Below are 13,677 nucleotides of genomic sequence, written 5' to 3'. Positions count from 1 at the left end.
CTTTCATCTGCAGAGTCATGGCAACAGACCAATTAATGGAAGCATACATATCTCTCTCTTGGCATCACTGAATACTGTGTCACTGTTATTATTTTCGTAAACATAACTTATAAAATTAACCCTGTGAGCTTAGCAGCACATTAAGACACTCCAAGCGTTTATAACAGAAACTAACATTTGTTGTTTCTTGATTTTTAGGATCTGATTCTCAGTCTCCAGATTCAGGTAAATAAAACAGTGGTATTTATGAATCATTGTAATATCATGTAACAGGATGAAATATAACAATTTTCTTTCTTTTGATTTCACCACTTCATACATATAGAAAAAACATTTAAGGAAAGTACCATTAAATTTGTAATAGTGATTACAGTTAGTTAAGACCTCAAATTGAGGTCTTACTTGGGAAGCAGTATTTCCTATAACAGTATATGTTGTCAGAAAACGAGTTGCGTGGGAGCACACAGACTGCTAATTTGTCACCTTCAGCTTCAGTGGCACTTGTAATCCTAAGTAATCCTTAAACTAAAAATTAAATAACAGGTTCCACCCACCCCACTTAGCAGCCTGCTCACATAATGTGTTACTTTTCCCAGCCTCTTTCTTCAATATTTTTTCTTCAAATCTGTAACTTGTTGAGGTAATGTAGTATCTTCTGTATTTGGACAGTGTCCTGAGGGATGTTTAGCTCTGATAATAAAGACAAAATGTGCTTTTGAAATTGAGGTGGTGTTCAGGTTTGAAAAGGATAAATCACCAGGATCTCAAAAGGACTCCTAAGCTGAAAATCTACAGTATATAAGAACATTGTAGGGAACTAACAAACTGCTACAAAAAATATTGGTATAAATAAGATATAAAAATTTGCAAAGTTACAGCTTTAACCCTATTCTTAAAATATCCATGGAGATATCAGCAGCAGTGTCAGATGTGAAATAGTGAAATATTTCTGTGTTCGCTTAAGTTGGGTTGTTGTGATGATTACAATACATAGATCTAGTCATCATTGGAAAAATGTGATTCTTTTTTCCTCACAAAAGCTTGGAGATCTTACAATGATGGAAGCAGAGAGACGCTGAATGGAGACATTAGCAGTTCATCTCTTACAGCAAAAGGTTTTAGAAGTGTGCGGCCAAACCTACAGGACAAAAAATCACCAACTCAGGTAAAACTGAACATACCAGATTTCATTCTTTAGCATTTGTGTGTGTGTTATTCTGGGTTGGACGCCACATATAGATGGGATATCCCTGTGGGAAAGTTTTTTCTTCAAGATAGTGTGAATCACTTGTTCGTATGGGTCATTACAAACTTTTTTACTGTGTAAATAAAGTATACTCTCCACAGGATGCATGACTATAGGTTAATTGCCAGCAATTGCTTTCAATGAACAAGACAGACAGCTAAATATATATATATATATATATATATGTTTTCTATATATAAATATATATATATGTGTCATACACAAATTAAAACTTTCTAGGAGTATTCCCATACTTCAAACAATACAGTAGCACCAATACCAGTTTTACACTAAAAAAAAAAAATCCACTGGTTATCAGGATATTGGAGGATAGAGGTTTTTTCAATTATAAGATAATATTTCTGCTTGTTTTGCAGAACAATATGATTAGAAGGCACTTAATGTGCAAATATATTAATCTGTTCAAAAAAGAGCCAACAAACCCATATCAGTTCTGTTTCTGTTACTATTTTAATTGAGAGCTTTAAGAGGCGCTCTGTGTGTTGTATTTATGTGTATTACCTGTGAATAATAGGTTGTCAACTAAAATCATGCAGTACATTTTGGAAAGTATCATGAAGAGTTCCACAGTTTTAATTTTATTCAGTGTAATAATTGTGATTTTTTTAAAGAAAAGACAGACTCTTTTCTGGGGTCTGATTCCTGTTTACTCTGAGCAAATGGAACATCTAGTTTTCTAGATAAAATTGTTCAGCCCTCTGCAGTAAAGGACGGTGGGAAAACTGAGTTGTCTGTTTTCCATTGTATTGAACAATCTTGAGTAAAAGCCTTAGGTCTTAGTTTCTTTATTTAAAGATAGAATTCAAACTACAGTATATCTCCTGCTAACTTTTACTTTCTTTCTGTTTCTTCTTCAATGTTATTTTGCTGTGTGTGGATGATTTTGGCAATTAAGGCACCTCTGCCACCCCCTAGAAAAGAAAGCTTTCGGAAAGCAAGAGTAACTAATCACAAGAATGGAATTAATCTCCAGACAGTAACAACTGAGCCAGATAAACACCTTCCTACAGATACTGGCTATTACACTAATGAGAAGTCTGCCCAGAAGATAATGTCTTCTCAGATATCTAACACAAATGTGTCCTATGTACAAACAATCACTAGACCACTGACCACTATCTCCAGTGTAGGCACAAGCACAGTAGCTGGTATTAGTGCTACTCTCCATCAAGGCCAAATGCAGAAGTCTCAAAAGCGGAGAGTATCTACCCTTAAATTAACCCGGACACAAGAATCGGCAAGTAGTGTTCACTGTAACATACAGCAACAGCCCAAGCCTGTTGAAGTGCCTATATTTTCACAAAGGCCTGTCTCACCTGCCTGTAACCCCATGGCTGAGATGCACACAGCATCTCTTTCCATTCAGATAGCTCCCATCCCTGACAATAATGCAGAGCCTGAAACCCAAGAGCATCCACCTAGTATTTCTCCAGACACTTCAAAGATGTCTTCAAAGGATGTGGGACAAAAGTCTACAGTTCTTCCTTCTTCACAGGCTGCAGAATGCCATGTGGTATATTTAATTTTTCCATCTTTTATTTTAGATCATTCATGAATCACTTAACTCTCTTTAGTTATACTTACATTATCAAAGTTAGACCTTCTGTTTTCTGGGTAAAACTACCTGTCGCATAGGTCAAACTAGAACTGAACAAAAAAATGTAGTTTTTGGAAGGATATTGTACCAAAAAAAAAAAAAAAAGCAACTGAGCTGGAAGCAGACTTTCTTGTTCCTCTGTGAGCACTTTATGGAATGCAAATGTACGATAGGAAATTAGTGAATTGTAGGTTGAGAGGTTGTATTAAAGCGCTGTGTTGTCATAGGTGCTGTGGAAGGATAGCATTTGGGTAGGAAATGACGGCTGCTGGGTTCTTTTTCTGCAAATGCAGCTCTGGCAGTTTCCTAGGCCCACCACAGAATAATTTTCTAAGTGTTTTCAGCAGGACAGTCCTTCCTGTCTTCTAAGTGTCCTATGCAATAGCCCTTTTTAAAGAAAATGGGTTGATTAAGTCTTTTAAGTCAACCACCCCTACTCAACAAGGCAAGGCATTTCTAAGTCCTTCTGTTTGCTGCAAACCCTGTGCCTACTGAGGTGAAAATTCTATACTGATCTCATCCAGGAGAAATGAGCTTGTGTGGTTCTTGTCTATTATTATTTGTTACCTTAAAGACTTAAGCTTTTAAAACATCTCTTGTAATCCTGGTATATACTGGGGAATATATATATATATATATATATATATTCAAAAATCTTAATCAAATCTACAGCAGTTGACAGTACTTTTCCTTATTTCTTGGTTATAGTCCTCTTAGAGTAGCTAGATCAGAGGCAGTACTAGGGAGGGAAGGGATATTAGCATCTTTTGATGAACAGTTATAAAAACTGTTCAAGGATTAAAAAATAAGTTCCCATGATTGTTGGTTGCAGTGGATAAGAGTCATACTAGGCTGCTGAGGAACTACACCCTATAATGCAAGATTGCCATGTGGTCTGGAGGGCAGATAGCTAGGTCTTAGGATGGAAGAAGCCTCCTAGGGACTAGAAGAGTTAGCAGGATTTATTACCACTCTGAAAGTTAATGAATCAGGTGAAATAGGCCTGAAAGCAATAATACAGAAGAAATAGGTACTTGCAAAAAAATTTAAAAAATATTAAAAAATCTATGGATAAACTTTCATTTCTTCTCTGCATTATCAAGCATGTTAAGAATTTTCCTTTTTAAGTTAATTACCAGTGTACTAGCTCATCTGAGTGATGTCACATGCCAGTGAAGCCCTTCAGATAGTGGTAGGGATTGCTGTAGGTCTAAGCATCACAGCTTTGTCTGAGCCAGGATCCCATCACAGCATATTTGTGTTTGTTAAGTTTTACCAACATCAGTGTGTCTACTTTGAAGTAACATGACACAATCATGCAAACTTGAAGTCCATTGACAGCACTGTAAGTGTCAACACAGTAATTATATCTGGTTCTTTCAGAGCATGACACTCAACCAGGTCTTTACTTTGGAAGCCAACAGTTTCTGCATTAGCTGTAGAATAGTTGAACAGTTTGTAATGTGTCAGTTTTCTTCTTCTTCAAGTTGAAGTGAAAGTTTTGATCTGAGCAAAGCTCTGTGAAATTATTTGTTAACAATTTGCAATGCTCTTTTTGAATTAACCATTCCATTAACCACTGGAAGCACATAAGATTTGCAGTGAACTTTGTCCTTCTTGAGATTAGACTATTGTCAAAACTATTCTATTAAAATATGCATTATTTAGAGTACTTAAGGAAAAACAAGTTGTTTTGCCCTTGAAAAGAGACGGTTCACTATTTAGTGTTTTCTGTCAAGGAGAGTGAGTCTATGCAAGTAAGACTCACAATAAAGATATCAAGTCAGAAACAACAAGGCTGAGCATGATCTTCTCATGTAACTGAGGTAGACCCAAAAATTATAGGATGCAGGCTTGCAAGCCTTTGAACATACAAGCACCGAGAGAAACCATCAGACAGTGGAACAGTTGTGGGTGTAATCAGTGTAACTTGAGCAGTTGTGTGTTTTCTTTTCACTTAAAAATAGTTGTTTGTCCTGTTAACAATATGGTGTTTTGTATATTCTCAAATAAATCAGCTTCTCTCAAACAAAAGTGATTTTACAACAGCTAACGTTTGTTAGGAAAAATACCTTTTTTAACATCCAAAGTAATACTCAAACTCTAATGATCTGAATGATCATGAATAAGTTATTTTCTAGCTTTTTTATCAGAATTTTAGAAATCAAAATACAATTTGCAATTCTTTTTATTTTAGAATTTATTTTTGTTTTACAGTGGGCTGACACTAGTCAAAAGTAGTTGTGACTTGTTTAATAATTCTACACTTATTTTCCTTCATTCTCAGTGTGTGGGAAGAACAACCAGAAATTTGTCAGCTGGGGTTCTTTGAATAAAATAACAAAAATTTGAGCTGATCACAGATATCATCAAGGAATGCAGCCTTTCAAGCTGCATCCATTTATTGTTCGCTTGCCTGCAAAATTCAGCTAACATCATCCCTGATGTTCAACACTGAAATAAATTCTAAACATTGGTATGTTTATATGCCGTATCATGATCCAAACATGGAGCCAGTGGGTTCTTGCAATGAAAGTGAAGAAGCACTGTGCATGTGTGGGTACCTATGTGTGTATGGCACATTACATCCATATGATAGTGCCAAAGTACACAAAGATTCAGCCAGCTGTAAAAATGAGAGAGCCTATATGGTTCGATAAGTTCACAGAAAACAATTTTTCATTATTCTTTAATTTCTCTTGTTATGTCTGTTCTTCTGTTTGCATTTCCTTTCATCTACTGGAACTTCAGGAGCAAGCAGAAGTGTGGTATGACTCACCAAGTGACATTTTACAAACACTCCTACTCAGAGAGGGGTTAAACCCCTTAAAAGCATATGTGAAAAGAGAAGCATTCAAATTACTCGGTATTGTTGTGGGTTGTTTTTTTGTTGTTGTTGTTGTTGTTTTTTAACATTACTTAAAACCCTGTGAGATCCTGCCACTCTGTACTGTACTGCAAATGTGAGAGAAATATCCCGATCTCTTTCAACAGAGAAATTAGTGCTTGTTAATATGGGACAACGTAAGTTTCATTATCCAAATTTCTAGGAAGTAAAGATTTTAAACTGATGAAGAATTCTGAGCTGCTTCTTCTGACATAAACACCTTGTATTTTTAATCTTCATTTTGTGCCCACGTTCATGAGTGTTATCTTGCTCTAGATACCACTCTCTAAAACTGAGGATGCAAAAAATCTGTCCTGTTTTCTTGAATTCCGCAGATGATTGAAGTCTTTAGTTTAGCACTGATGTCATGGAAGAGTAAAGGCTAAATGCTTATGGAAGTGTTTATTTGGCCAACCCCATAGCTGTAGATAAGTGAATCTATGAAAATAAACCTGTAATTCACTATTTTTACTGTAAAGCTTCATCTAATACAGATACTGTTTGCTAGTTATTGGTGATGTACTGAATATTGTTGAGGGTGAGGAGACAGGTTTCAATGTTTCAGGGACAGATGGCAAGAAAAGAAAAACAAGCACATAATTTTCCTTTTCACTTCTGTAAAGCTGGTTTGCACAAGGACTGAATCACCTCCATACAGTGAGTTTAGAATAAGAGGATTAGTTAGTAAAAATGGACATGGGAATGTAACTTGCAGCATCAGTTTTGAGATTTTGACATCATCTTATGCCTATAAAAATAGAGGTATTTTTACCCATTTGTGCAAGTATATGGGTGTAATTTGAATGTTGATTACTAAACTCTGCTATGCATTAACAAAATGAATTTATTCACTCATCCTTCTTATCTATGTCTTGATTGTTGAAGCAAGGCCAGTGCTTTGGTGTCATTAGCAACCTTGCACTAATTTTGAATTAAAATGACAGATGACTTTTTATGAAGGTTTATAGTAGGGTCATCTGTCTGCTTTATGTGAATTGGGTGGAAACTGAAAGATTCAGGCCTGACATTCTAGTATCTGATGGAAGGTAAATGCTTCTGAGGACCAATTGAAAGCTCTGCTTGAGACCTTCAATTCACTTCAGAACTGTGTTGATATTTATTTCTCAAGTGTTGCTCCATAGCCCAAGTGAATTATGTAGTCTAATCTTTAATCGTTCTAATTGATTAAATGAATTGTTTGGCCAGTAATCCACCTGACTTCTTCTACCATTTCTTGGGCTATGAAAATAACAAACCTAAAATGGATGGAACTGGTTGTAAAAGATTTTTTTTTTCAAATGTATTCAGCCTTGTCTTTCTCATATTCTTCATAGTAATGAGGAATATGGATTTAGTAGTAGCTAAATGTATCTGTGTTTACCAACAATCCATGTTGAGAGAGATCAAGTTTTTTATTGTTTTGTTGTTTGTTTTGTGTTTTTTTTTTTTAATACTGTTGTTTTCAGTCACCATTTCATCCACTCTGCCCCAGAGTGATGATTAGATCTATGACAGAACTCTGGAATCAGTCAGAATATTAAAGTTTTACTCTACAACGCTGAGAATATTCATGTTGGGAATCAATATCTGGAGTTACTGTTTTCCTTCCACCCATGTTATATTCCATTTAAGAACGTGTGTCAATGAAATCAGCTATAATTTGCCAAGAACAATGAATTTAATTATTTATAAATTCAGTTTCACTTGCTCTCTGGATGCACCCTGAATATCTTTCCTTGTGTTGTCCATCCCTACTTTTCTCAAGCATGCAGGAAATCATCTGTTTGAAGCCAGAAAGCTTACTAGGTTTCTTGAGTATGTACAGTTGCTTTTTGTTTTAGCAGTTCAGTGATCAACTTAGATATGTTAACTCAGTGATGTGCATTTTTTCCTCTGGGGATGCTGAGAGGACATCTATGTCAAGAACTTCAGTTTCATGCTGGCTTCGCCTCATTATCTCCTGGTTCATGTCTTTTGCTGGAGATACTGAACTGTGACTTGGATGATGAAATCCATAGTGCAGCATCGTTCTGTTTTCCCTTTATGTGTCTAATGGTGACGTGAAATTACCATTTCTTATATGAATACATAACTGCAGAGAACTTAATCCCCTGATAATTTTGCTGTATAAGCAGCTGTTTCGCATGTGTATATGATTGCTTTTTGTGATAATTTGATAGTATTCTTTATTCTTTTGAAGTTTCCAGTGGCAAATTAGTTATCTCTAATAATGGTATTTCCTTTTACAGTCATCCATTCAATAAATAGTCACCCACTTTTCTAAATAAGATGTAATCTTCAGACATACTGTATGGAGATATATATATATATATATATATATTTAAATGCTGTAGATTTCAAACATTGCTGTGAATAAGATTTGAATTTTAAGCTGTTCAACTACAGGCTTTTGTTTCTTACTGTTTTAACTACACATTTTACCTGCAAGTTCTGGCTATCTTTATGTACCTTATAGATCCAGTAACGCCAAACAGTTCTTTTGAACCCTTTGAAAAAAGTGATGGGTATCTCTTAAATGTGCTTCAAATTCATTTCTGAAATGCTCATTCATAGAAATGGTCCTGTTGACCTCAGTAAGATTATTTCTGTAATTTTCAGTTGATCTCAGCAAGAATTATTGAACTGGATACCCAGTGACCTCTTATAAGTAGCGTAATCTGAATTACATTCCAAGTCTTCTATAAGGGCTTTAAAAGATAGTTTCAGATTGTGGATTAAAATGTCAAAATGGCATTTTAATCTGATGATTTAGAACATTTTCAAATGACTAAAGACATCTGCATATGTCAAGCACAGGGGAAAAAAAAAAAAACAACCACCAACACATGATCAGTAACAATGTGATATTTGGGAGTAAATGTTGCTTTTTGAAGTAGTACTTTCTGTATATAGCATCCCACTGTCCTCTGTTTTAAATAAATCAAAATCCCAAACGTTCTTTCACGGCAGCTATTCCAGAACTTCCCAGCTCTGTGCTGAAGTAGACAGCATTTCGATACATTTCAGAAACTGATGGAAAGTTTGTGGGTGATATGTAGTATAGAAAAAACTGTACAGCTACCAAAGGTTGGGTACCAATATGCTTTTCTCATACCTTTAATTCAAAAACAAGTTACAGATGCATAAAGCCAGGTTCAGGGAAGTTTTAAACACAGTGTCCTGTGACTGATATGAAATAACAGTATATAAAGTTTATAACGTGGTAATTCTCAGAAGGACTCTTGTGAGGATATTCCCAAATTCTTTTAAGGAATGATGCTGAAGCCAGCTAGGTAGTGTGTTTCGTTTCAGTGTTAAATCATCCCTGTCCTGTACTCGTGTTCCCAACCCTTGTTCTTCCTCAGATTTATATCAAATACCCTAACAATCCTGTAGTTCTCTAATGTTGAAAAGGCAGCTATACTTACACCTTATCCAGTAGGCTGACAGGGTGCTTCCAGAGTGCTTGGAAATTCTAAGGTCATCCAAACATTTTTGTCAGTGAGGCAGTGGAGAAGATGTATTCAATCAAAAGAGGCAAAAATAGATAAAGAGACAGTCCTGTAGGTCATGTAAACATTCAATACTAGCACTTCTTTTTAGCTAGTGGCCCTGCCCATCTATACTTTAATATTAATTTCAAAATGATACCTGTCTTTTGACAAAAAAAAAAAAAAGAGCAACATTAAGGGAGATCAGACTTGCAAATTGCCTTTTTCCTTTTATAAACAAAAGGAAAATGATGTTGTCTAGCCCCATATTTTTTAAAATGATGTTATTAATTATGGAATACATTATGGAATATATGGAATATTCATCCTCAACGCACTACAGTTTCTGGCATTGCTTCCAGTAGTATTTGATACATTAATTTCTTTCATGTTTTCATACTTTAATGTAGAGTGTGGTTGATCTATTTCCTAATCCATGTGAATGTGAACTTCCTAGGGCTGCTGGAAAAACGCTTTTGTAATTCTCCTACACCCAGCAACAGGCAAAGGGAAAAATTTTTACTCATTTGGTAATCTGTTTCTTTCTTATTTTTTTTTCTTCAAATCTCAGCTTGGAAACCAGAAAGTAACTGCCCCCGTGATGGAGGTAAATGCTTCACAGACACACAGACAAACAGCAACAGAAGCTTCTCCACTGCCTCTTCCTCCTCCTGTGGTACCAGTTAACAGAGCCTCTTTCTCACCAGACAGTGGCACCCATCTAGTACCATATTCTTTGCCAACGCTTGATGATTTTTCACGCTTTTATAAAACCCCAGCCCTTTCACAATTTTCATATAAATGCCCATTCCTAGCTTCTGAAAATACTATCCACAAGAACGAAACAGCCTCTGTAAGCACAGATTCTGCCATGAGTGAGTGTTCCTCCCGCACAATGAGTGAGTCCTCCACAGCCATTCTAGATGAGCTGCAGAGTTGTAGCTATGATACTACTGACTGCTCTGAAACACCTTCCCCAACCTTGAGCCAGATGTCTGCTGTGTCAGATGGCACCACCTTAACCAACACTGCTGCCACTTCCAATGTAATTATCCTTCCTTTTTTTCCTGCTCCATTTTGTTCACAGGTTGTCAAAGGGGAAAAGAATTCGAACTTGTCTGTTACCCCATTGCATAAACAAGAATTCTGTTAAGTTTCCTGTATTCACAGTCTGAAGTATGCTTCGTAACAGTTGTTTAAACAAATAATTTGCATAGCAGTTTTGGTAATAGACAGGAAAATGGTATGAAGTTGTTGCACGTATATGTTGTTGTCCAAGGTGCATCGAACATTTTGCTTACAAGAAATGAGAGTAAATTCAATAAATATCCATTCCAAATGCATTGGAAGCAAGTGATCTGTACATTTTGGAGCGATTTGTTTAAAGTGCTGTTAGCGATTTATAGGTTTGTGGAGTAGCAGCCTCTTGGCTGCCGCTATTTTTTGACTTATAGCAGGGTAGAGTTTTCATTAGTATAACCTGTAAATTTGTAGTAAATGTTGGCAATGCTTAACACATTTTTTTCCCCCAGCCATGACCACTGACTGCATGAAGCTGTTTTTCTCTCCTCTAACTGACCTTTCCCTCTCTTAGGCACTGTTTCTTACAGGAGTGAACTTCAGAAATAAGTTTCTAGCATTCAAGTGTCCTGTTACTTTTCTCTTAGCTAACTCAAGGAAAACAGCAGCATACAATTACAGTTTATATATATGTTCACTATTTTGTACCTTAGTGCACTCAGATATGGGTAGAGAGAACATATAGAATTTCGGTCAAATCCAGATCACTTTTCATTTCTTTTGAGATTATTTGCATGACCAAAATGAGTCAGGGCTTTCATTTAGAGTGAGCAATTTGTTGCTGAATTACAAAGCTGAGAAATGTTCTGAGACCAAAGTTTTACTGTGCAACAACAGCATTTCAACTTTGTACAAATACTTCAGCATGCTATCATTTTCCAGTCCAAATGCAGCACTTAAAATTCTGAAAAATAATAGTGTATACATTTTTTTACATTTCATGTTTCCTAAAATGTAGTTGAGCCCAAACATGCAGATAGCGTCAATGATCTGTAGTCAGTTCCGTGAATGCTGTTTAAAATATAATATCAGGCATATAAATGCCATGATTATTAACACAGCATTGAAACCTAACATTTTAAGAAAAGTCAATGATAATAATCTGCATGCTGCTCAGTTGTTGTCATCAAAGATACTATGATCACTATAGAGGGGTGTATGTAGATAAGGAATAGTCACCATGGGATGAGTTATGGAAAGCCTGGAATATTTGTATTTTCTTCTAACCTGCATCAAAAACAATCCCTATATTCATTTTGCTTGTACGCCAAAGTGAAAAGCCCTTCTCTTTTTCCTTTTTTGAATAGTTTCCGTGTAGAGATATCTATTATGGTCTTGGCCACCACTTTCTCTCCTATATATGATTAGGCAGGTGAAAATGTTTTACTACTAAATTTACAGAGAGAATGGATGAGTCTCCCACCAAAGGATAACTATCCCTAAACAATCCAAAGAGCCCCAGAGAGGGATTAAATTACTGGTAAGGCAGACCTCTGCATTACAGAAGATCTTTGTTTCTGTTCCTCTGTAGAGGAGGGCTGGATGGCTGTACATTTGTCTATGAAATGAGAAGATGAGGGACAAGTTGGTGGCACACACATGCACATGCTGTTTGTGGCTCTGCTCCTGTAACAATACTTGAATGATCTTAATTCTCAAAGGAGACACTGATTCATTGCGTAGATGAGAACCACTGAGAGAACAATAAAAGCAACGTAGGGGTGTGCCATCCATCATTGTGCCCACATAAGCTGGAACCATGCTTTCAAAAACATATCCAGTTTGAGGAGATTTGTTTATTCTTGCAGCCCTTAGTGAGGGTTCAGGCGTAAAGATTTTATAGCTGATTCTTCAAAAAGAAACAGCATCAGTACCAAAAGCAACTTGAAACTTCTCAAAACAGTCCTATAGTTAACCCTCCCAGCAGTGTGAGATGCTTCAGATGTATAAATTCAGTAGTGACCATAATGGAAATTTTCTTTAAAGGGAAAGTCATTAAGAACTAAGAAATCATACTATTTGAGCTGCTATTCTCTCTAAAATCAAACTCAGAAATGTCATATTTGGACATTCCACATCTGCACTTATGACTGATGTCCATCAGCTACTTCTCTATATCCTGTTCTCATGATACTTTTACAGAAATTCATAGAAATAGCCTTCTATTCTAAAAAAACAAAACAACACAAAAAAAACCCCTCACACTAGTTTAGCTCCTCTCTTCAGAGAAAAAAAATGCTATAGTAAATGAATAAAAGATGAATGATTATGGACGTTAGTTACAGCCTGTCTTTCCTAGAAACATGCTTTCCCAGAAAGCTAGCGTGCAGGAAAATACAAGGGTGAAACTTAACTAGGGCAGAGATGGTTAGCTTCACTGAAGAACCTCAGATGAAAATTACTTCATATCTCTTGAAATGCTGTCTTTGAGCTGATATAGCTTTTGTATTTTTACAGCTCCAAATGCTTTTGGAGGATGGTGTGAGAGGAGCCAACTTAGTTTGCATCTTGGTTCTTGGTTTTGTTACTGGAGGAAACATTTAAACGTGGAAGTTTTGATGGAGACATCATCAAAATACACCTTTTGGATTCAATGCCAGCAGATGCCCTTAAAATATCAAGCAGCTGAATGCGTCTTAGGAGTTCACATGGTGTCTGCAAAGGGGCTGGAATTGGTTTCACTCACCTAGCTACTGGGGGCTGAGATGTTTAAAATATTCATATCACTGGTCTCCAAAACTTGCATCTATACAAGACATCATGAACCATTTCATTTTTAAACTCAATAATAATATGCCTTTTAATATGGGATTTCCTTACGCTTTGCTGCTTCAAATAGTCTCCTCTTTTACATTTACAGCATTCAAAGAGCCCCACTTTGAATGCTTATGTTGTTTTAGTTCTTCTCTTTAGTTAAATTAAACTGAGCAGGTTATAGCACTCATGATTTTCTTCAGATTTAAGACAGAGATCTACATGACGAGATGTGATAGAAAGCTTCCCTCTCTTTTCGCTGCTCTCTTATTTCACTCCACATGCTTTCTTAGTATCTCTGTTCCAATTCCTTTAATGCTCCCCATAGAAATACTACAGCCCAGGTGCAGAGATTCCAAACTATTTTTTAAAGAAGCTTTGGCTCGCTCAATTTAGCTACTCATCATGAGACTTCTCCCTTCAGTCTGCTCAGAAGTATCGTTAATATCAACAGGGGCGGTGCATACGGATCACGGGGACACGTCTGTTGGAGTGAGCAATCTATGGCAGGCAGCCTTTGTCACGTGATGAGAGGAACTTTTATTGCTATCTCCATTTTATGCTGATGTCAGACCTTGTTTGTGCAGTTCAGTTTTATTGC

The 13,677-nt window shown here is 36.3% G+C and overlaps 1 protein-coding gene across 12 annotated transcripts in view; it reads left to right on the top strand.

Annotated features, from left to right (window-relative positions):
- The window catches only part of SORBS2 (sorbin and SH3 domain containing 2), a 142,823-nt gene that overhangs the window by 75,870 nt on the left and 53,276 nt on the right, over window positions 1-13,677 (top strand). For 7 of the 12 annotated variants that reach the window (XM_046940863.1, XM_046940865.1, XM_046940861.1 and 4 more), the window contains 4 exons: window positions 199-225; window positions 1,041-1,165; window positions 2,163-2,780; window positions 9,814-10,287. In XM_046940863.1, coding sequence (XP_046796819.1) covers window positions 199-225; window positions 1,041-1,165; window positions 2,163-2,780; window positions 9,814-10,287 — 1,244 coding nt within the window. The remainder of the gene's footprint in view (window positions 1-198; window positions 226-1,040; window positions 1,166-2,162; window positions 2,781-9,813; window positions 10,288-13,677) is intronic. The other 5 variants (XM_040699950.2, XM_040699940.2, XM_040699941.2 and 2 more) reach the window with 3 other exon arrangements.

The sequence above is a fragment of the Gallus gallus genome, chromosome 4 (genome assembly GCF_016699485.2).
Source record: "Gallus gallus isolate bGalGal1 chromosome 4, bGalGal1.mat.broiler.GRCg7b, whole genome shotgun sequence".
Classification (NCBI taxonomy): domain Eukaryota; kingdom Metazoa; phylum Chordata; class Aves; order Galliformes; family Phasianidae; genus Gallus; species Gallus gallus.
The sequence above is the reverse complement of the archived record's forward strand: the minus strand, read 5'-3'. Positions and strand labels throughout refer to the sequence as shown.